This window comes from Cynara cardunculus, assembly GCF_001531365.2.
Source record: "Cynara cardunculus var. scolymus isolate 2C chromosome LG 5, CcrdV1, whole genome shotgun sequence".
Classification (NCBI taxonomy): Eukaryota; Viridiplantae; Streptophyta; class Magnoliopsida; order Asterales; family Asteraceae; genus Cynara; species Cynara cardunculus.
The window spans coordinates 33885042-33910371 of NC_037532.1; the positions used below are offsets into that span (position 1 = coordinate 33885042).

Consider the following 25330-nt stretch of genomic DNA (forward strand, 5'->3'; position numbering starts at 1 on the left):
GCAGTACCAATAATGCACTGCAACTGGGCTACCTTTCTCTCTTCCCTGTTTTGGAAAATATATAGAGAGAACATCTTCTGCAAAAGACATACATATAAAACTAAAACCCCAAACTCACTTATAAAACTAAAATCCACATCAAAATAAACTTAGGGGCTGTTTACCAAACACTTATTTAGTAAGTGCTTACCGGTAAAATTCAATACTATCACATGCTTGTCAGGTAAGATTTTAGTTCACCAACATGGCATCATATACAACAATTTACTCGGTAATCGCTAACCGTGGTAAGAGTCGTCACCATCACTTATCGGGTAAGACTCCCGGTCCTTGCCTTCGTTTTACCGAATAAGATTTTTGGTCCTTGTCATATTCATCCGGTAAGGTAATGTGACTTGGTAAGTGCTTACCCGGGTAAGTGTTTAGTAAATGGCCCCTTAGAGCTTCTGTTATTGCTTCCCCAACATTTTTAACGGTTGTTAACTTCAAGGATGAATAACGAAATCAATTGCAAACCACAAACCACAGTGACTATAAAATATAAAAAATGAAGACTAGGGACAAAAAGTGAATACTTTAACAAACCATAAGGACGAAAAATGTAATTTACTTGTACCTTTTTTTATAACATCTTCACCTGCTTTTTTATAATTTTTCTAAAATAAATAACAAAAACATAAATTTTCTAAAAAAAGAATTACATTCATCTTCGACAGATTTTCGATTTTAGAGATTATAACATAAATTATAACATTATAATATTCTCTAATTTATCATTTCAATACACTTTTTTTTAACTTTTCATTAAAAATAATAATTCAAGCTCATTGGTAAATTGAAAAAAGTAATCATTTCTCTCTCCCATCATCAAGTTTTAGAAAATTCTTTATATTTAGAGTTTTTTTTCATGATTTTTTCTATTTTAGATAACAAGATAGCAAAGCTGTTGGAGCATTTTAAAGAACAAAAACTCATTTTTTTTTCTATTAGAGAAGCTGTTGAAGATGTTCTTACTCCCTCTATCTATACTATATTATAAAGCATTTGACAAAAACTTCTTAAAACCATTTTTTATGCACGAAGTACTGTTTATTAATGCATATTACTTAAAATTTAAGATTACAAGTAAATTATGCATAAGTACAACTTATTAAAGCTCCATATTTGAATTCGTGTAACTAACTGCAGATAAACATAATCAAATATTGGATAAACATCTCATTTTAAATATAAAAAATAAAAAATATAATTATGATAATTATTGAGTTCTAACAGAATACTTAGTTATTATATTTATAAAAAATTATCTATACCATATTATAAAGCATTTGATAAAAAAAACTCTTAAAAATCATTTTTTATGCATTAAGTACTGTTTTATTGATGCATATTACTTACAATTCAATATTACAAGTAAATTATGCGTATGTACAACTTATTAAAGCTCTATGTTTGAATTCGTATAACTAACTCTCCATGTTTGAATTCGTGTAACTAACTGGAGATAAACATAATCAAATACTGGATAGGTATCTCATTTTAAATATAAAAAATCTAAAATATATTTAAATAGTCATTGAATTCTAACAAAATATTAATTATTATCTTTATAAAAATTATATTATTGAAATAAAAATGAATTACTTCAAATTATTAAATCTCAATTATTCTATAATAAAAAAAATTGAATTAAAAAAATTACTCAAAAGAAAATAAGCACTTTTAAATATCTAATTATATACTAAAATTGACACATTTAAAAAAAAATGTATGATACCTTCAAATTTATATTTTATTTAATAAATAAAAACATTATCGTTTTTCCACTACCCCATAAAATCGTATTATAACATCGACGGAAACAGAATATAACCAAACATTAAAATCTAGATGTATCTCGCTACATTGTGCGGATACCCTTCTAGTCCTAAAATAAGTGTTTATATTATTATTTTATTTTGTTTCATTTTCAAATTTCCATTATGAACACTTATTTCAGGATAGAGATCAACTTATACCCTAATTTAAATTATTATTATTATCCAATTAATTTAAAAAAATCATGTAAACCCTATCTCAATGTTAATAAAATAGATTTTATATTATTTTCTATCAGTAATCGTGACCTTTCAAAAATAGTGATATCTATATGATTTGAACATGAGACTTGTGAGCTAAGATACGATCAAATCAGGTAAAAAACTGTAATGTCAAAAACCGTCCATCTGTTAGATCAAAAATGACATGTCGACTTTTTCTGACCTTTCTTTTGCGATATTTCTTCTCCAATGTTTGATTCCGTCAAATTAAAAGATTTAGAAATTCTTTACTGTCTGTACAATGTTAAGTTTTACCCATCAAATTAAGCTCAGATGATACGATAAATAATACCTTTAGAGATGAGTGATTATTTATTTATTAAAAAAATACAGTCTTTTTGCAATAAATTTAATGTTTAATTAATCACTAATTTAAACAGATAAATTTTATCGTTAGATATCATTCCGTTGCATGTTAGGACTAACAGCATGAAGGTCAAAGAAGTTGGTGACCTGATGAAAGGAAAATTGACTCTCGAAACTCAGAGTATAATAATATTTAAACAAACAACGTTTTATTAGATAGATTTTATGAAAATAAGGATTATAATTTTATTATAAATCGACCTTTTTATCTGTCAGAACATATTTTATCGCAATTATTTATATTGTTTTGAGTATTCGGATTTTGTTTATGTAGGTTATGATCGTGTTTGGGCATTTAAAGGTTTGTTTATGGTCTCTACTTAATCAGACGTAACCAACTTAGGGGCTGTTTGACAGTTGCTAAATGCTTTGGTGCAGAATGATCAAGAGGTTCTCATGATATAGTGTAAAAGGAAATATAATTGTTTGGTAATTGTTTACAATGAATTTATGACGCTTAATGGTTAAGGGAGACTCATGATACAAAATCATTCAGAGGGTTTTAGAACCATTAAGAGACATATTGTTTTTGCCAAACAAGATTCACATCTTAACAATTCAGAGGCTGCCTTTTAATGGAACTATTAAGAGGTAAACAAACAACCCCTTAGCATCTTTAAATATCGGTGTCCATTGAGCTGTCGATATGTTTCAAGGCAACGTTTAATGTTTATTTTTCATTTTTCAGTACGTGTTTTTAACTGCTTCTGTATGATAATCCATTTTGGCAGATCTATAACATCATTGCATAAGATCGAAGGACAACAATTGTCACGCGAGATGACTCGTATATAGAAGTTTGAAACATAAGGAATAATTCACGAAATTTAAATCGAAGTTCTAACAAACCGCTTATCACCCAACGCATATTTCAACAATAACAACATATTATAATTTAAGATAGAAGAAAAAAATGTTGTATTTTAAGATAGAATTGTCTGGGTTTTTTGTTCGGTATCTAGTGGGTGAAAAAGTCACAAAATTGTCTCAATTAACAGATGCAGACCCATAAATTTTTTCAAGTGGTGGAACAATTTGACTATAAAAAAATATCTATAGAAAATTTTCACAATATTAGTATAGATCTGTTGATCTGTTTCTTGTCCTTGCATAGAAAACACTCATATTTAAGCCACAAAAAAAAAATTTAACAGTAGTTGGACTCAAACTCAGGCCTTTTGTACAAAGGCAAAGGAATTTACCATCTTTGACTGATAAATTTTTTGTGATAACATTTCAGTTTCAAAAACTATATAATAACATCTGAGAAAATAATACGGCAGCATCAAATACTTACTTGGGTAAGCACTTACCAAGTTATATTACCTTACCGGATGAATATAGTAAGGACCAAAAAATCTTACCATGTAAGAACGGGGCAAGGACTGAGAGTCTTACCCGGTAAGTGAGGGTAATGACTTTTACCACAGTCAGCTCTTACCGGGTAAATTGTTGCATAAAAAGTCGTTTTTATTGACTAAAATCTTACCTGATAAGTAAATAATAATATTGAATTTTATCAGTAAGTGTTTATCGGGTAAGTGTTTGGTAAACGGCCCCTAAATCTTTTCTCAAATGGCGTAACCGTGAAGTGATGGCCCATGCCACCGTATCCTTCTACGTAATAAAATTATATAATTAACATAAAAAATATGAGTATTTTTCCAATAAAAATAATAATAAAATCAAATTAAAGGGGGAAAAAAGATGGATGTTGTTGGTTGGGTGTTGACTTTATTGGAGTTGAGAAATTGAGAGTAATCAAATCAACTTATTTTCTGCCGCAATTTTAGAGTAAACTACAAATTTAGTCCATGTGATTTGGTGGTTATGACACTTTTAGTCCCTATAATTTCAAAATTACAAACCGGTGTGGTTTGCAAAAATGTTTAGATTTGATCCATCCCTCTAACGGTTGTTAAGTAAGAGGCATTATAGACTTTTCCCGTTTTCCTCTAATTTGTTCAAAAAAATAAACTAGATGAAGACGACAACCACCGCCTCTGCTCTCCGTCTCCAGCCTCCTTCTATGGCGGCCGATCTCCACCGTCATTGAAGCTTTCCTCGTTGATCTCACAATCCCACCACTATCATCTATGGCGTTGCTTGCCCTCTATATCCAGACTTCCTCTCTGCACTTAGATGAAGACATAAAACCGATGAACCATCTCCAAGGGAAGGTGAAGGAAATGAGACACACACACACAGAGATTGAGAACCCACAGGAACCAACAAAATTAGCTCCGACAACCTACACAACCCATTTATGGCAAACCATCTCCGATCAACCCTTTCTGCCTATGACATCTTCGACCATCGACAGATGAAGCACAAATGAAAATCCTGAGAATCACCAAAGTTCCCCCTGGTGACGAAGACTCAAAGATAAAGCATAAATCCAGACCTTGGTCATCATCCCCAACCTCGCCTTATCGCCACTCCTAGAAAAGATTGAGTTTGGCGGAGACATTCTTGGAGAAGGTAAAGATACATGGCATGACATAAATGGATGGATTAAAATATTTTTTAGTTTTTAACGAAAAATGAGAATAAATTGGAAAATGTCGATGCCTCTCACTTAATGGATTCTTCTAATGATCATTAGAAGGAGGGGACCAAACTCGAACGTTTTTTACAAACCCATAATAATCCTCTTGTAACTTTGAAACTATAAGAACCAAAAGTGTTATAACTACCAAACCCCAGGGACCAAATTTATAGTTTACTCTTAATTCTATTTTGTCCGTAATTACTTCATATTAATTTTAAGGATATGTAGTTTCTATTTAATTTATTGTAATTCTTTTTTATGTTTATCCACTTATAACTTTTTAAGTATTCTTTTGACTTAGTTCATACAAATTATATATATATATATATATATATATATATATATATATATATGGGCAGGTTCAAATAAAAACCATGCAATTCTAAGAAACTGTGTAAACCAATTTCGACCAATAGAAAAATTCTATTTTTTTAATTAAATTTAATCAATAAAGGTATTTCGATCATTTTTCATATTTTTTTTTTGATAAATAAGGAAATTATTAATAAATATTAAATAAGGAAATTTAATAATGAAAATTATATAAATGGTAACATTTAAATTTTTTATTATATTATAATATTAAAAACTTGATTTTAATTTTTTGTTATTTAATGAATCTGGAAACGTGGTATGAAGATTTTAGCTTCTTATGAAATGAAATATTGATTTGAGGTTGGAGGATAAAAAATCATCCATGTTCATGAAACTGTTTCAATGTGAAAATGTTTCATTGTAAAATGGTTTATTTGCTTCTTCTAGACATATTTTACATGTTAATGAAATAGGTTCATGATGGTGAAAATGTTGATGCTCTAATTGATTCATGATCTAGTTTCATGGTGATCYATGTTGYTTTGTGATTGAAGTTGATCCGTTTAGTTGGTAGGATGAAAATGAAACATGTGCATAATATATTTTGTTATTTATGAAATAAACGTATGATGAAACGGGTGCATATTATATTTTGTTCTTTATGAAATTAATGTTCATGAAACTGTTTCAATGTGAAAAGGTTTCATTATAAAATGGTTTATTTTTGTTTACCAATTTTGCCCTTAGTATTGAAATAAAATAAATTTTTAATATTTTTTTTATTTTTTAATTTACTAAAATAAAGTAAACTAATCTTAGACATTGATCAAGAAAATGGATGGATGAGATTGGTTTACACGGTTTACACAAATGGAGCAAGTTTTTATTTGAACGCTCCTCTATATATGTATGTATGTATGTATATATATATATATATATATATATATATATATATATATATATATATATATATATATAGGGTTGGGTTCACATGAGACCAGAGATTTTTTATGAGACCCGTAAGACCAATTTATGTTCATTGATCAACTTTATAAGCTAATGATCTAACGGACTAAAGTTGTACGGTGGCAATTTTGTGATTATTGAGAAATCTCGTGGCGTTTATGAATGTTCAAATTGTCAGATTGTAGATCTAATCCAAAGGTTGAGAATTGGTCTTACAGGTCTCACAAAAAACCTTTGGTCTCACATGATTTCAAGTCTATGTATATATGTATGTGTGTACACTGTCTTTTTTTATTTTTAATCCAAGATTGAATTATAAAATGTAGGCTAAAATCAAACTTACAAATATCTTGCAGTAATTATTGCCTGAATTAAAAACTAATCATAATTAAGCAATCAAATAATTATTATTTTTTGACAATTTCACATTTATCCCAATTATTTTATGGTTGTGTTCGAGTTGAACATCTATATTATTTTCGAAATTTTGAAGATTTAAAAAATTTGTTCCAACAGCTTTTTTAAAGTTTTATCTAAAATAAAGAAAAAAAGGGGAGAGAATGAAGAAATCTCCCAAGATTTAGAAAATGATAGATAAAATATAGCATATCTTTTGAAGATGCTCTTAAAACATAATATTTCTTCTGTCCGAAATTAAATATCCACATTTCTATTTTAGTACGTTCCAAAATAAGGGTCATACTTTCAAAATTAAGTTTCTACTTTACCCTTGATTACAAGATGGAAAAAGTTTCTCTCTCTATTATTAAGGTTAAAGTGTTATTTAAAGTGTAATAATTACACATTTCTAAAACTGTATCATTTTTATCATAGACATTTACTTTTAAGGATGGAGGGAATGTTATTATATAAAGTCAAGCCTAAGGGGGCTTTAACCCAGGCTTACTCGGGTAAACGTTTACCAAGTAACATTACCTTACCAAATGAATAAAGCAAGGATCAAGTATCTTACCCAGTAAGTGCAAAGACAAGAACCGAAAGTCTTACCCGATAAGAGAGAGCGACAACCCTTACCACAGTTGGTACTTACCATGTAAATTGTTGTATATGATACAATTTTGGTAGATCAAAATCTTACCCGATAAGTAAGTGATAATCTTGAATTTACCAATAAGCACTTACTCAGGTAAGCACTTGGTAAATAACCGCTAACTTACTTTACCAAGTAGGATTATAGTACATGGAGATGGTATCATATGCAACAATCTACCGGTAAACACTTACCAGCAAGACTCTCCATCCTTATACCTCTTTTATTGATAAGATTTTTAACACTTGTTACGTTTACCCAATAAGGTAAATGACCTGGTAAACACTTATTGGATAAGCGTTTAGTAAACGATATCTAAAACACTTGGCTACTCAATCCAACTCATTAACACAACTAATTATTACAATAATGACTTTATTTCCTAGAAGATGAATCACCTTTTCCTTTTGATAATTAAATCAAGACAATTACTTTAATCTGTACAATCCAAATAACATATAATAATCAGAAAAAAAAAAAAAAAAGCACAAGCAGCCTCAGCAAAGGTCCTAAATTATCAGCCAACCACCAAGACTTTCACTTTCCCTTTTCCCTTTCACTTTCACCTTCACCTTCACCTTCACCTTCACCTTCACCTTCACCTTCACCTTCACCTTCACTTTCACACCAACAACAAAATCCAATGTATAAACCAAACCCTAACACTTTCATGGCTTTTTACATAACCAACCCAATATACCACACCAGAGAGCATGTATGGAGTTAGGATGTATACATACACGTCATCGACCCTAAATGGTAGAGCAGTTGTTTTCAAATTTGCCATATAAACCAGACATCCTAACACCCTGTTTGGTTTGCGGGATTTGATAGGATCTGGAATTGAATTTCATTCCAATCCTATGTTTGGTTTGAAGGAACGCTCGAATTTGAAATCCCAGGATTTTATTGAAATCCTATGTTTGGTTTGAAGTACCTTTAAGACCGCCCCTAAATATTTTTCCATTGGATCAGTACGATAGAGCGGAGGCACAAACCACCTCTAGGCAATTACTGAATCCGCCCCTGACCGCATACCAGCAAGCTCGTGGTCTTGTGGGATGCGCTTAAGAAGAATAGCGACGAACCAAGAAAAAGATTAAACATCAATTGCAACATTTATGAAGTAAAAAAAAAAAAGAATACAAGAGAGTACGACATTCATTCTTTATATATCAAAATGAAATATGAAGTAAAAAATGCAGCCTCACAGTGCAGAGTGTAATTCTACTTTATCCCTTACCTTAAATGGCAAGGTCAAATTTGTAATTTCCACTTTTATCTCGACTTCTTACTCCGCATTCCCATCCTCGACTTAGCATACCTAAATTTTATGGTTAACGAGAATATAATACACAAATTGCCAATAAAGAAGAGCAGGGTTAAAAGTTGGGAAAATGTTTTTTGATCCTTCAGGGAGTGTTTGGTACATAGACTAAACTAGATACACGAGAGTGAGGTAGGCGGATGAAAGAACTACGTAAGGCTTCCTGATTTTAATTTGACATGGGTAGTTTAATAATTTACCAATCTTCGGAGATGCCCATCTCCCTAGTTTTTGTTCTAGTGGGACAAAAAAAGTACATTTTTGTCCCACTCGGTTATGTTCTGTCCCAAGAACCGTAAAGCTATACATCAAATGATCATGTGGAACCCAAGAACTACTTGCACCCTCCATCCCAAAATATATGTCCACAGTGAAAAAGACAAAATGTGTAATTATTGCACTTTTTAATTAACCAAAATGACAATTTTACCCTTGATAGAGAGTAATGAATTTCTCCATCTCGTAATTAAGAGTAGAATTGGAAAGTAGGTACTTACTTTTGAAAGTAGACACTTATTTTGGGATGGACGAAGTAATATTTTCTGGGAATGATATAAACGAACAAAGAAAGGGTCAAGAAAGAATGCAAGTGCAGATTTAAAGGATACTCTAGCCGCATTCCTTCACCGGATACTGATGAGTAAAGAACAGTGCCTTGTAGATGATTTAGTGCTTCAGTTGAACACGCAGTATCCTGCAACATACGGTCATGTACAATATCCATATTATTGCCAAATCTACGACTTCGGGATAATGCATATTTGCATACAAGTTTGTACATGATTCATAATCCAACTAAATGGATCCTGATCTGACCCATTATCTGATGTATCTTGAACTGATCCATGACCCAACTAATATGAATAGATGAATCGTGACCCAAATCGACCCATTTACTTTTTATTTGCTCTCCCCCTCCCCCTCTTCCACAAAAAACACCCCATAACCGGATGCAGCCCCACCCCCGTCAACCCAATCCGCTCCACCCCCCCGTCACTATATCCTCTTTAATTCTTCTATGAAAGCAGCAACAGGATAAGGACATCATATCTTCAGGCTATGTCGGCTTAATGCCTTTTATTGAATTGATCGGTGACATTTTAAAATTTTGATATCATAAATCAATCAAACTTAACATGATACATTTTTTCATGTTCTAGAATATGTGATGTAAAAGGGTTGCCACTTCTTTTCACAAGATTTGATGTTATAGAACAAGTCAGCTTAAAAATTTTTGAATATAGAAAATATTTTTAAAAAGTTTATCGTTATAAAAATGTTAAGCTAGAAATTCATTGTCAAAAAAATGTCTTAAAAAAGTACTTATGTTTAAATAATGTCATCATAAAACAACTCATTAAAAGATAAGTCTTCACTTTTCATAATAATATGGTTAAGTTTAAAAGAATTAATCATCAAATATGATGTATCAAATAAATAATTTAGAATAAAAAACAAAAAGCAAATAATATATTATTAAAAAAGGAATGAAAGAGAGATGAGAATAATGAGAAAGGCTTTATTTTAGAGGGGGCAATGTTTTTTAGGGTGGGGGGTGGGGGTGGGGGTAGGGAGAGGGTGTTTAAAGTAAGAAAAGTAATGAATAGTTATAAAATGTATGGTTAATAATACATATGATAAAGAGAGAAAAAAATATTATTAATATTTAGAAAGACCAAGCAGACTGATCATGGATTGATCCACCTAAACGGGTCGATTCGTTGGATCAAGTTTTTTTATCTATTAAATCATATAAATAGATCAGACTTGATCCGAATCAAGATCCAACTCATTAACAAGCATATCACGAAGCACCTAGATATGAGTTAGGAGTGCCAGAGCCACATTCAGAACAAGGTGCGAGTTGGGTGAAATATGAAAAAGAACGCTAAATTTCTATTTCTTGAATTTCATTTACTGGATTTTAGTTAAATTTGGAACAAGAATATTATATCTTTCATAAGTGTTGGGTTTTGTCCCAGAAAGAAAGAACAAAACAATCAAAAGAAATTTCTTCCAATACTATGAAGATTCACCAAGGCATAAACGAAGATTCACCAAACAGTCCAAAACAAATGAGTTTAAATGTACAGAAACGTACCACAAAGTCTACGAATGCCACTGGTGTCCCATATGTACTCTGCATCTTTAATTTCAGAAATCCACGGCATCTGCAAATTGACAATGACAGTAACAAGTGAAAGTTGTGCCAAGCTCCATACTTGATTCTAAAATAACCAGCAAAGCAAAAGCTTCTGAAACCTTGAAAATACTTGAGTTAGCTCTTGTTCTGTACAAGCTGGTCCAAGATTCGCCACAAATATTGTTGGACATGCGGGAGCTGATGAGTTTCTCTAATCATGCACATAAATAGTCAAATTAGCCATGATAGCAGATGGTAACTGTATATTGTGTGTGTGTGTGGACAAGCATGGTACACAAATACAAGTAATTGACATAATGACATTGTGTTGTCCATTCTAAAGGTAAAACAGCAAGTTAAATGAGTTCCAAAACGATGACATTAGAGCATCTTTGTTTTGATGCTATACAAGCTATCCATTCAGTGTCTTTATTGATGATATAGTAGCCTGCAGTTGGAGCGAGTGGTTTGAGAGATACAGGCTGTTATACCCTAGAAGTTATTATTAGTTACATTTTCTAGGAGTAAAGGAGTAGAATGGGGAGTAGTCTTGATAAGGGCAATATTGGAAGTAGGAGTATTCTGTTACAAGGGTAGAAAGGAAAAAGTGGCTTTCAGAGTCTGTTAAATAGGTGTGAGTAGGCGTGGGGATAAGCTATGTATTATAAACACTTTTTGGGGGTGAGTCCTTTGGAGATATTATTGCCTCTCGAAAGCCAGAAAACCCTTTGTAAGCATTCAATTAGTGAGAAGCATTCGGTATCCTTTTGATTTTCCCGGTGTACATCATAGGCCTCACATAATATAGGTAGCAATTACACATTTTTACAACTATGTGCCTTTTTTCATAGTGGACATTTGATTTGGGACGGAGTATTATTCAAAAGTTAGATCACATTGTGCATCACCTACACTACCCTGTAGCCTTACAAAGAGCTTCTTAACTCATTTGTTAAGCATTGTGTTCCTCTACAGAAAGTAACTAGCACACTGATAGGCCAATAATACAAGTTTGTGATAGACGTTCCAGTCTTATCACAAATAGTTTAACAAACTTGCATATTTAATAATTTCCTTTAGGAACTTCATGACTTAAAAAATCGATTACTACTTATAAATATAAAGAAAACATAAAAGAACGTACCAATCTTGCATCGGTGTTCTCAGCTCTACCATCAAAGCTTCCATGACTGAACAATTAAAAAAGACAAGTATCATTTTAGAAGAGTTGCTATAAGGGCTTCATCCAATAACGCATTTCATATGTGTCCTTTTTCCAGCCCTTTTAACCCTTCAGCAACAGGCAATCATGTAAGAAACATGTGCAAGTTACAGTAAAAATTTCTTCCAATCGAAGTAAAGAAATTGTGCTTAAGCACTGCATACGACCTTTGTGCAGATGGATAACCAATCATGTTGTAGGCAGAATTACTCAATCCAGGCATGTGAACGCTGCCAACACCTGCTAGTGCCCAAGCGTGCAAAACATGTGCAATGTGAGCTTCTAGAATAACGTGTTTCACCCCTTACTGGCTATGTCCCATCATAGATATCAGAAAAGCCACTGCATGACCAACAACTTAAAGAAGTAGCAAGTTTACATCATCTACGTGTTTGTGTTGTGTGTGAACATTGATGGGGGGCAAGTAGGTGAGAGGCCAAAACCAAGACCAAAACCAAAACGAGCCCAATATATCCCACCCGGAGGTGGGGTCCCCAGGAGGCAGGGGGGATGTACGCAAACCTGAGTCCTGACCTCTACCCTAAATTGCAGAGCCGCTTTTCTGTGACGACCCTGCCAATGAAATGTGTGTGAAGGGGAGAAAAACATATATGCTAAAAAAAGCTGGATAAGAGAGAACAACAGCAATAAAACTAGAAAACTGTGTAAACTGGTCCTTGTATGTCTCTTTGGTGCACATTTTTGAGCAATTAACACTAGTTTCTCACCAGGATCAGAAATGCCTCTAGAAAATGCAGCAGATCCTTTTGCCCTCTTGTCAGATCCATGCCTTTCATCATCTAGTTATTACAGTTAGCCAGGTTTAAACATATAAGTTAGCCAAAAAGGTCACGAAAGGTGGGCCGTATATAGCAACCAGATTGAAGAACAGAAAATAACTAACAGTATACCTATTCTTGGGCGCTTAGACCTTGAATTTGATTTTGCAAGATCAATATATAACGTTGAACCCTTCTCAAGGTCAAACACCAACCCCTGCAAACCAAAAGAACCATAGTAAGAAGAGCTCTTAACATTTCACTTTGCAGCTGACTTACAACCCTAGGAGCATGTGCATTCAATTTTCAGTATGCTAACTTTCCTCATAAGAGAAAAAAGGTCAGCATCTAAAGGCCACAACATAAAGACGGCATTATTAAAGAGCTCACAGCAGAATTTATGAACTATCTATTTAAGGTTCTATAGAACATTTTGATTCCCATTAAGCATCCCCTTTATCCCCCCACACACACAAAAAAAGTCGATTACTCTTTTTTTTTTTGCTCAGTTGTTGGAAATTAATATTCATATTACACAAGAATGAAAAGATAATGATCCCGCATCCACTCAATACTAATCATAATCATGATCTTAGCTATTCAAATGAGTTCCACTAAAGACATGTTTTTCAACAAATGAGTTACACAAGAATGTCTTTCTAAAAAGTTTATCAAGGTGCAGTCATTTAGATGTTCAGTGAAATAAACTAATAGCAACTACGACGATTTACACAACAAAATGCTTACATTTTCTTTTTCTATCTTCTATACAAAGGGCACCTTTATTTTGGATGGAGGGGAGAAGACAAACAAGAAGATTATTTCACATTATGCAACAATCCCATAGAAAAAGAACTATTATGCAACAATCCCTGTTTTGGTTTTCATCAGGGCCGTCTATTAGCATGTTAAATCTTGGTTTGAACGGGGCCCCAACTTTACTCACGCTTGGGGCTCGGATTTATATAACTCACTTCCATATAGATCTATCAAATTTTCTTTCAAAATCAAAAGCGGCTATTTAATTTCAGAATTTGTCGATCAGAAACAAAAAACGACTCTTTGATATTCTTCTCACTTTGTTATTTTAAACATTTTTGTTGTTTTAATTTATAAGATTTTTAATATGATATTAAATTTAGTATTGTTACTACTTATTTCAAACCATCTATAGTTCTAGTACGGATGTAACAGGGGCTCCAAAAAGATTGGGATAGCTCTGGTAGTCATTAAGATTGCTTAACCGAGAACAGAAGTTAGTTCTTTTCAACTTCATAACTAAATGTTGAAATATGTTTTATATAGAAAAAAAAACAAACTGAAAACTCAAAGCTGGTTGTACTTAGGACTTAAAATGTGTAGTTTGTTACTTTGGCTCGTATTTACACTAAGGATTTTATAGCTAGTAGTGGCTGACATTAACAAATATAATCTTAGCACACAGTAATCATCATAGTAAACAACCCATAAGCTAAGCAATTAGTGTTAAGATCCCAGTTCTCAAGATATTTCCACACACATAGTTTGTTTAACCAAACTGCACCTTAAACTATATGTGGCATGTTACAGAATGAGAAACTTATGTAAGGACATGATAATTTTTTGTATTCAAAAGTAGTCAGGTGGGTACATATGGCTACGCTATTCTTACATTTAAAGCATGCAATGCCCCAAGCGCAGAAGGTTGATCCACGAAGACGGCGAACCCAAATGGCTGTTTAACACCCAAATAGTGAATTAAAGACGATACAAATATAGAGAGATATGAAAACAACTGCAAGTGAATAAAAGAGGCATATAATAGCTACCTAAAATACGAAAATAGAAGTCCCAAAAGCGAACGTATAAGCATATACATTTATTAGCCAGTTGAAAGCAGAATCAGTCAGAATATGATCAAAAGATTCAACATAAGGAATGTTTGATGAATGGATTTTAATTCCCAACACAAAACCATAGTCTTTCTTTCAACCAATATGATCTGAATGATAGAGAACAAGATGTTCTATCCATTCACAAAATAATTAAGTTTCCATCTTCATAAGAGAGCCAGCACTTTACAAATACAAAACCAATATGCAATTGGTTACAACCTTACAACCAACATTGCATATTTAAAACAAATTTTATGGAGTTCAATGTAGTTATCGATTCTTTCTCTTAAACAAGCTGCCCATCAACATCAAATATGAAGTTGGAAGAAGATTTGATTCGCATAGTAAATGGTGGTTCAAGAATTATAAGGGTACAATGCAATTGTAGTAGCCGACTCTCGCATTTTTGTTCTCTAAAATATCTTCTTTCTAATTGCCCACAAAATTCCACCTGATCATCCAATGATCCCAGTTTTTCACCTTCAAAAATGCTTTTAACATAAAAAAATTAAACAACAATCGTTTCAACAATGCATTTTCGATTTTCAATTTACCGGCAACTAACTAAAGCAAAATGCAAACCTGTGTTTGTGTTGCACTGGGGCTACGAAGGTGACAAGATTCATATCCCGGGAACTCACGAAAAAGATTATAAATCTCACGAGGCTTGACGTCCTCGGGAAGTCCCGCAATGAATAGCGTTCGAACCTCATCTTGAAACGACGGCGTATACAATGGTGGTGCACAATAAGTGAAAGGGGGCGGCTGGTGAGGGTGGTGGTACTGGTGTTGTAATTGAGGAACGGCGGCAGGAGGAGGTTGCGCCGCTCCGGGAGGAGGACGTTGATAGTAGGAGTATTGGGTGGTGTGAAGTCCCGGCGATGGTGGGTAGTAAGCTGCCATATCGTCCATTTTCCGTCCTCCGAGCCCTAATTTTTCTTTTTCTTCCCAATTTGTGTTTTACAGTTTTACAAGAGGACTGGCCTTCATAGAAATATTATGTTTATTTCAGTTTTTCATTTTGTAAATGGTACATATATAGTCCTTTATGTTTCAAGAATTTCAATTACGGTCCCTAAATTATATTCATTGAAATATCATGGTTAAGACTTTGCATTGTGCCTTTAACCTATGGTAAATGGGGCCGGTCATCATGTAATATGTCCTAAAGGTAACAAGTTCCTCTCGAAAAAAATCTTATCTTATGAGTCATTTACTAAACGCTTATCCGGTAAGTGCTTATTAGGTAAAAAAATTTAGCGGATGAACATGGCAATGGTCAAAAATCTTACCCGGTAATAGCAATGATAAAGATGGAGAGTCTTACTCGGTAAGTGAGGGTGACGACTCTTACCCGGGTAAGTGCTTACCGGGTAAATTGTTGTATATGATACCATTTTGATGTACTACAATCTTACCCGGTAAAATAAATTATAGTGCTCACTCCTAATGGTAAGCATTTATGTAAACGACCTCTTAATCAGTTATAACCAATCGTTGAGGTCTGGTCTTTTAAATAAAGTTTATCCTTTTTTTAAAGATTTTGTTTCAGATTAACTTATTAGACATTTATTGACGTAACATATTTTAAAATACTTAGTTTACTCTAATCGAATATTGAATTTGCCAAAAACTAAAACGCAAGAAAATCGGGCTTTAGAACATGAAAGATTGCTTGATTTGAGTTTTGATTTATATGGATACATCATCAACTCAAACACTTGCTTCTACTCATGTAAAAGGGCAAAATGGTCAAAAGACGGTAAGATTCTGGTACTTGGCCACATAACCATGTCTGCTAACTGATCTTAACTGGTCCAACTTAAAAAGTCGTAACTGTGATAACCAATCAGACTTTCGGTAACAGGGTGTGAGCTTTCTTATAATCAATCTTGATTTCGAGGTCCAAGCCTGGCCGCCCGCCCACCTCAATGGTGTAACACCCATAAAACTTTAGAAACATTATGTTTTAAAAAGATTCTGGAACCTCCTAAAGTTTTGCTTCTAAGGTTGGTTTTTAGTGCTTGTTTAGTGTTCAAAATAACATCGGGTTTTTTCTTTTTTTGAAAGTTTCAGGATTCGCTGTGGAATTAGAGGCCGTTCGGGTAGTCGGGTTCCCTTCTAGGCGACTAAACCCGTGCCAAAGGCGCCTAAGCCTCTGTTTGGCTGTGGGTCGTTGTGAGGAAACAGTGTAGAATGTGTGTATGATGCGGTTTTAGCCGCATGCACACCCCGGTTGTATGTGTGCGTGGTGTGGGAAGGTCGAGCGGTTTAAGGCGCGCCATAACCCGCGCTGAGCTCCAACTCTTCTTAGCTCGATTTCCAGCCCCATTTTCATTAAGTTCCTCATTCTAGTGGTGTGGTAGCCAAGCAGGTCTCCGGTCCTTGTAGAAAGAGCTTAGGGAGCATTTTTGGGACACCATGCAATGTTTTAGTCTTTTGATGGTTCGAGTCTAGTTCTGTAAGGATTAGAATAGGGGGTTGTTAACCTCAAAACAATTTATTTTACAATTGTAATTTAACTGGTATATATTGTTCTCACCAAAGGTTCTGGATCCGTCAATGAAAACAATGGCACTTAATAGCAGTGGTGAAAAGAAAAAAATGATCTATTCTATTCATACCCCCTCTTATAGAGGGTATGAATGACAACCCCAAAAAAGAACAGTGCACCAATTAGAATCTATCTTGCTCCTACTAAGTCAGATCAATACATGTCACTATTCAAAAACTCGTTACTTGTAATAACTTAATAACTTGACATCTATATATCAATAATTAAACGATATATTGCTTATAATTTAGTGATAATTAAATATTTGTTACACCAGTTGAGAAAGAAAAAAAAGCATAATTGTGCATTAAATAGGAACCAATTAAAGTGCACTTTGCTCCATCACCATCCAAAAACTGGTTTCATATATTTAATTTGTTTCAAAATAAATATCCATTTTTCAAAAGCAAGTGTTTTAGTTCTACCTTTAATTATAAGTCGGAGATATAGTTCCCATGGTAAAATTGTCATTTATTTAAAAGTAAATTACATTTTTAATCCCCATGGTTTGTTAACAATTTCTATTTTCATCCTTATGTTTTTAAAATTACAATTTTCATCCCTACAATTTATAATTCATTACCATTTTCATCTTTATGATTTAAAATTTATAACTTTTTTTTTCTTATGGTTTACAATTTATTTCTATTTTAGTCCTTCAATAGAAATGAACTGTAAACCATAGAAATGAAAACCAAAAATTTAAAACAACGAGGACAAAATCTGCAAATTTTTAACAAACCACAAGGACAAAGAACATAATTTGCTCTTTATTTAATTAAAAAGTATAATAATTACAAATTTCTAAAACCATAAGCATTTCTATCATGAACACTTATTTTGGCACACAAATTTAACATATAATGACCATTTATATAGAAGATTTATAATAGATCAGCCATAAGTTCATAAACAAAAAATGCATCCAATGACTAAATTGCAGTTGCATTATTAAGGAAATCCTCACCCCAAAAGTAGTGTTGCAGGATTGTGTTTTCATTTCATATATATATATATATATATATATAACCACAGGAACCTGAAGAACCACACCAGATAAAACAAAGGTTTTTGCCATCTCTATTGGCAAGAAATCATCAACTAACATCTTTCATCCATCAGCTGATTAATCTTGTTTTTTTTTTGGTTCCCAAATAAGTTAAATCCAAGAGTCAAAGAAAATCATCAAACGATCCATTGAGATGGCCTACACGAAATTAAACCAAATGATATAGCAAACCGTGGTTTGCTTCTAAACGAGAGGCGGATACTGCTTGGCTTGCTGACGGACTCTTCTCTTGTATTCCACCGTATCCTGCACACATATTTGCGTGAATCAGAATTAAGACAACACCAAGTGGGCGTTTGGTTTGATGGAATGATTTTAAGGGATTTGGATTAGGAAGGTGTTTGGATTTCGTGCCAGGGGGTGTTTGGTTTGATGGAATTATTGAGTATTACAAAACAAATGTTTTTAACAGATTTTAGAACATTATTACATACAAATCCTACGAAATCCAGTGAAATACCAACCATCCCCATGGATTTCAAAATCCTATGTTTGTGGGATTTCATATCCAGGACATCTTTCAGATCAAACATGGAATTGGAATGGAATTCAATACCAATTCCCTCCAAATCCAATCCTACAAACCAAACGGGAATAGTTACTGACAGTCTCTTACTGGGAATGAGACGCCGGTAAGAGGCGAGGTTGTTTACCATACACCCTGACTGACAAATGATGCTTACTCGGTAAGGAAGGAAAACCCCTCTTAGTCAGTCAGCGCTTACTCGGACCAAAACCCTAACTTGACCATTTGTTTATACCATTTTCGTTTTGTGGGTCTCATTTATACGTTGTTATGAGAATGAATGTCATCGTGGGTCCCATTTACTCGATGCGAGGAGAAATGAAGATGAAGCACAGGTCCATGCTTTTCTGCAATGAACTATGCAGGACGGAGGAAAGCATTATACTCCTCCGTCCAAAAAGAAGTGTCCACATTTCTATTTTAGTTTGTCCCAAAATAAGCGTCCACTTTCAAAAGTAAGTGTCCTTTTTCCAATTCTAACCTTAATTATGAGATGGAGAAATTCGTTACTCCCTATATTATTAAGGGTAAAATCGTCATTTAACTGATTAAAAAGTGTAACAGTTACAAGTTTTTAAAACCATGTGCCTTTCTCATCATGGAGGGAGTAAGCCCAACGTTTTTTTCAGGGCCTGGTTAAAGCCCAGCCTGGAAAGCCGAAAAAAGCTCGACCACACCATCTCTCGACCCCCAAAGCCTGCCCGGCCCAAAAAATCCTGGGCTTTTTTTGGTTTACTGAAAACGGGCTTAGAAGACCCGGGCCTTGTGCATCTCTATTCCCAACTTCCCGGCTTATGCACATATAACTCGGAATATTAACAAGTATACCAGATAAAATAGCATGAATACCTGGATAAAGAGGTGATATCCATCGGTCTGAGCAGGATCAGCAGGGTTGGGAGAGTCCAACAGGTCCTGGATGCCCACTAGAATTTGTTTAACCGTTATTGCTGGCCTCCAACCCTAGAGCAACACATACATATAGTTTATAATAGAAAAATGGATATTTACATGTGATATCTTAGTAAGGAGATGTGAGCATTTACACTGTCTTCATTAAGGATCGACAAACAAACAGTTCCGGAAGGGTAAACGTTGGGATGGAAGAACCCCTGAGGAAATTTGCACTTCGGTGGTTTGCTTGGATAATCCTCGGTGAAGTGGAGGGTGAGGGGGTAATAGCCGCCCTCCCAGTCAGTCTGCAACGGCAAGCTATAATAAACGCCCACAAAATCATAGATTCATAGTGAAAGAAATTTTCTAAAACAAGCCAAGAAGATTTCTTCACTACAATTATAACACAACATGGTTTATCAACAAAATGAAAAAATATATCCATGGTTTTATAAACGGTTGAGGCGTATGCCTCGAGGCGATGTATTCCAAAACCAATTCTGAGGTGTGGTTGGGGAATTTCAGATTGTTAATAAATGAAACCCTAAAAACACTTCTACGTCTCCTCTCCTTTTCCTCCCTTGTACACGAAAAACATCTTTTGAGCATCTATTGCTAAGTGTCATATATGGATAAAGATGTGTTATTAATCAAAATCTAAATATAAAACAATCAAAATTGGGTGAAATCAATGCTTCAGAGATTTTTTTAAGATAGTGGGTTTATTTATGAGATCTGGGTCATTTAAGTAGCTAAGAACCAATGGGATTAGTTTGGTACAATATTAGGAATTGAAAGTAGAAAATAACATTGACCCAAATTTGTGTAACTTGAAGTTCTGACGATTGTTAAAGGTTACCAGTTATTCATTATTGCCCGAGGATGGGGACCACAACAGCGACCAACTTAACCAGTTACCACACTAGGAGATAGCTCAGGACTGGTTATAACCGATCTTAGGACCGTTTAAGGCCCCCTTTTTTATCATCACTAGTGCTATCATCAAATACAAAATTAAAATTCTTATCGTCCCTTTTTCACTTATTGAGGTTACCATAATCCCCCTACTCTCTGGTTGTATTAAGACTACAACTTTCACTGTTTTACATATTTTCTGCTTATAGAATCATTTTACTTTCAAAGGTCATAACCCTATTCACATATCTTATCTTAAATCTTGCCTTCGGTGCTCATGGAAACCATATTTCTCCCCAGATTACGTCATTACCACCGACTTTCAACTTAGCTTATTTGTCATATAATCTTTTTAACATTGTTTTTTTTTTAAGTATATAATATTTATATACGGCAAATAGAACAAATAAACTCACACACCCTCCTCACCTTTGGTGAGGTTTGAACCCTTGACCTCCTAGAAGGCCAAGGACTCACATACCGCTAGGCCAAAGGCCCTTTGGTATCTTTTTAACATTGTTTTAATCAACAAGTCAAAGATTTATCAATTTCCCATTTATTGCCCTTTAAAATTCTTTCTTTAATTGTTAACACAACCATATCATTCCCGCTTAATTGCTCAAACTAGTATAATTTAACTCTCGGAATATGATTCTTTTACCATAAAGTGGTGACGTACGTATTAACCTGATATCCATTAAAAAGAACAAAATCCTGCTTAGAATCTATTACATTCTCTAATAAAAGTCCCGACTTTCACCATGTATAAAACTATTACAGAACGTCATACCTATTTGCTAAGTAGTTGTATAGCACAACCATCCATCATGATTGCATACAGCCAATACATGTCAGCGACCTTCACTAATATTTCAGCAATGATTACTTTACCATGATGGTTCGACAATGATTGCTTTACCACAAAGCAACGAAGCTTGAATTTTGTGGTCCCAGCCATCAATGCTTTTAGAATGAATATAATTGTTCTTTCATCCAATAACTTAAATATTGAAATCAATTCAATATATTTTTATTATTAAATATGATATCTTAGAATCATTGTCTTAGGCTTAATGCCACAGTTTTTTATCTCAACTTCTCAAGCAACATCGAAGTAATATGAGAGCCTTGTTATCCTCCCCCCATATGATTTCTTATTGCAATATTCTTATGAAAACTTTAGACTATACCATTGTGTATTGCAGAAAAACTAAATGCACTGAACTAACTTCGAGCCAATGGGAGTTGCACGAAGACAACAAAATTACCTCGAGAATGATCTAGATAGAAAAAAACTGATAGAAAGAGTTGCTAAAGTTCAAGCCATGGTTGGGAGAAAATTCACCAATACGATTAAACCCAAACATCCTGCAGCTTCATAGGCACATAAAATGACGTTCAGTATCTACCTATTCGCCCCCCTACTCATGTTACCTTCAAACTTGAAAACTGGGTTCAAATATTTTTCTACAATAAACTATTTCTTTCTCTCATTTTCACCACTCTTTCCATTAATATACAGATTCCAACGCTTAAATGCTGACAAGAATTTTCATGAGCAAATGCAAGAAAGGTCTCGTTATAAAAAACAAAGATACGCAACATATGACCATTCTGTGATTTAATAGTCTTAAACAAATTTCACATCCACTAACCCTCATGGGATCCATAGTTTTGAATATAGCATCATGGATCAAGATAGATAATTGGAGGCTGTAGACTCATAAACCAGGGTCCAGGAACGTCAGAAACAATAGATAATATGAACAGACCAAGTTACCATCAAAATAACTACTTCTAATCTAAATCGAAAAAGATTAGTGAATATTGTGAAATTTAGTAGCCTGCAAGCAGCAACAGATTTCTCAAAGTACTACAAGCAATCATCAATCTATGTGATCATATCATCAAACGATAAGATTTACAACCTCACAAATCTTGAAGTAATACTCTCTCACTCACCAAATACATACACATAGTAGCACATGCAAGCCAGAAACTAAGAATTAAGTCTAAAAAGGCATAAACATTTCATAAAATTCACACAGATTACTTGAGCCAAGTTGGCATAAACATTAAGCAATTTCTACTACAGACCAGCAAACTGAAATAACATGGAGATTCATAGATCATAACAACCAATAAGAGATAACAACTGATTTCCAGACTTCCGGTCCCATGAGAGGCATAATCAACATAATTTCTCTGATCAACAAAAAACAAATCAAAGAATGAGACATGCCGAGAACTTACCCCAGCCTTACCGGGGATGGTACACTGCCAAATCATCAAATTCACTGAACCATCAGGAAGAGTCTCAGGCTTCGCAACAAAACCCTAGTTAATAAAATAAAATCAAACCCAAATCCCAAAAATCATCAGCAATTACACCTAATCATACATCCAGGTTATGCAAATACAAGATACATATACATATACACACACATAAGGATTAGAAAGAGAAAGGGGTAGAAAACGAACATGGGGATGATTCTTTCGCCATGCTTTTCGTTCCTCGGTGAGACGGCCACGAGCAATACCACCAGACATGGTTTATAAGTTTTCCGATGGGTCTGCCGATCTGTGCGTAGATTTTGTGGGTAGGAGGAAAGATTTGCAGCCTCTAGAAGTCTGCAGCTACCTTTATTATGACGAAGAAGACGAAAGTCTGACTTGGGAGCAGTCGACCTTTTTCTCTTTACGATTTATTCCTCCCCCAACAATACCACGATTATCAAAGATAAGCTCGAATATTTCTTCATTTTTTTAACCATCAAAATACTCGTTTTCATTTTTAATGTATAAAAAAAACATTTTAACAAAATTAATAATAAATATAATATCGATAGGTGTCGTTTACCAAACGCTTACTGGATAAAGTGTCATTTACCTTCTAGGAGAACATGACAATGACCTGAAATCTTATCTAATAAGAGCCGTAACAAAGACCAAGACTATTACAAAGTAAGTGAAGGAGAAGATTTTTATCCAGTAAACATATACTGGTAAAAAAAGTTGCTTACCAATAATTCATTTTGATGGTCGAAAATGTTACCCTATAAGATAAATGAGAATGATGCTCTTGCGGATGAGTGCTTACCCCTTTGCTTTTATCGGGTTAGTATGACAAGGACTAGAGATGCACAAAAAATCTCGAGCCCGAAGCCCCATGCCTAAGCTAAAAAAGCCTAAAAAAGTTCGATTAAACCCTAAAATAAAAATGGGTCTGAAAAACCCCCAATTGGGCCCTTTTTCAACCTCGAATCCCCAAACATTTTTTGGTCACTGAAAACGTGCTTAGAAGGCCCTGAGCATTGTGCATCTCTAGAAAGGACTGATAATATACTCTGGTAAGTAAAGGAGATGACTCTTACCCGGTTTGTGATTATTTGATGAGAGGTGTTTACCAACAATCCATTTTGATGATCTAAAATGTAGCCCGATAAGGTAAGTGAATCTGGAAATTACAATTCATTTATCTCATCTTTAAAACAAGAAACTATTACACTCCATCCCAACACAATGGTTGTCGCCACCACCACCATCACCGTCACCATAGTCATCCACACCGCCACTACTACCATCATTGCCACCACCATTACTGTCTACACCCTATTCAGTGAACCAACACACATATTCAAATTCTTGTCAACCAAACACATAGTCAAACCTAATTAAATTTCATTCCAGCCCCTTTGATACAGTCCAATTCTGAACAGATTCATTTTTTTGTGAACTAAACGTCACCTTAATATTTAGCCAATAGCCCGTCCGTTAAAACAAATGATCTCCTAAAAAAACTCATTTTTGTTAAATTCATCTTTTTCCCATTAAATTTATCGTTGTTTCTTGTATTCGAAAAATACAATTTTTTATTTAAGATTTATTTACACGAGTTAATAATCAGTAGAAAAATATTGACGATATCGGTTTTGTTTTATACTTTTATATTTATTTTCATCTTCAAAATGGTATTTTTAATTTTAAATTATTAACTAAATATTACATTAAGTTGTATAATTAGAAATTTTATGAATTGACGATGGAAGTATTCAAATCAAGCGTGAAAACCAAGCTATTCTACGTGTGATGTCACCGGGGCCAACGACATTATGACCCCAATCTACAAATATGAATCTTTTAGATAGTTGACAATTTGGGCATTGGAACCCTACCTCGTCATTTAATATCGTTTTATTTCCACATGTTAATATTCAAATGCTCGAGTACAAATGGAAAATAACGGATATTAAACTTGTATGGACTTTCGATGATTCATCAATTTGTCAGGGTTGATAATGGACGATATAAATATAAGCCAAAACGAGTCGGTCATGGTTGACTTGTAAATGTTTTATGCATAGAAAATATATAAATAATTAATGCATTAAATATTATTACAAAACTGTACTATCAAAACAATTATTTAATCTATATTTTATTATAAAACATTTGATAAAGAATTTTAAAAATCATTTTTTATACATGAAATAATGTTTATTGATGCATATCACTTAAATTCACGATTACAAGTAAATTGTGCATAAGTACAACTTATTAAAGTTTCATTTTGAATTCGTGTAACTAAGTGCAGATAAATATAATCAAATACAGGATGAATATTTTATTTTAAATATAAAAAATCTAAAATATAATTAGGATAATCATTATGTTATAAC

General features: G+C 33.6%; 2 protein-coding genes across 2 annotated transcripts; both read right to left on the reverse strand.

Annotated features, from left to right (window-relative positions):
- Positions 1-8429: 8429 nt before the first annotated feature.
- LOC112513206 lies at positions 8430-15603 on the reverse strand. The gene is made up of 10 exons (XM_025119399.1): positions 15276-15603; positions 14471-14533; positions 12952-13036; positions 12769-12840; positions 12208-12283; positions 11963-12008; positions 10938-11029; positions 10777-10846; positions 9284-9369; positions 8430-8672 (listed from the first exon to the last, which is right to left on the reverse strand). Exons 1-10 carry the CDS (start codon positions 15594-15596, stop codon positions 8627-8629), a joined length of 957 nt encoding a protein of 318 aa, XP_024975167.1. The 5' UTR covers positions 15597-15603; the 3' UTR covers positions 8430-8626.
- A 2589-nt stretch (positions 15604-18192) lies between these two features.
- Positions 18193-23385, reverse strand: LOC112513388 (SUMO-conjugating enzyme SCE1). The gene is made up of 5 exons (XM_025119628.1): positions 23133-23385; positions 22905-22988; positions 19889-20041; positions 19692-19805; positions 18193-18562 (listed from the first exon to the last, which is right to left on the reverse strand). The coding sequence occupies exons 1-5, from the start codon at positions 23199-23201 to the stop codon at positions 18500-18502; spliced, it is 483 nt and encodes a 160-aa protein (XP_024975396.1). The 5' UTR covers positions 23202-23385; the 3' UTR covers positions 18193-18499.
- Positions 23386-25330: the final 1945 nt, after the last annotated feature.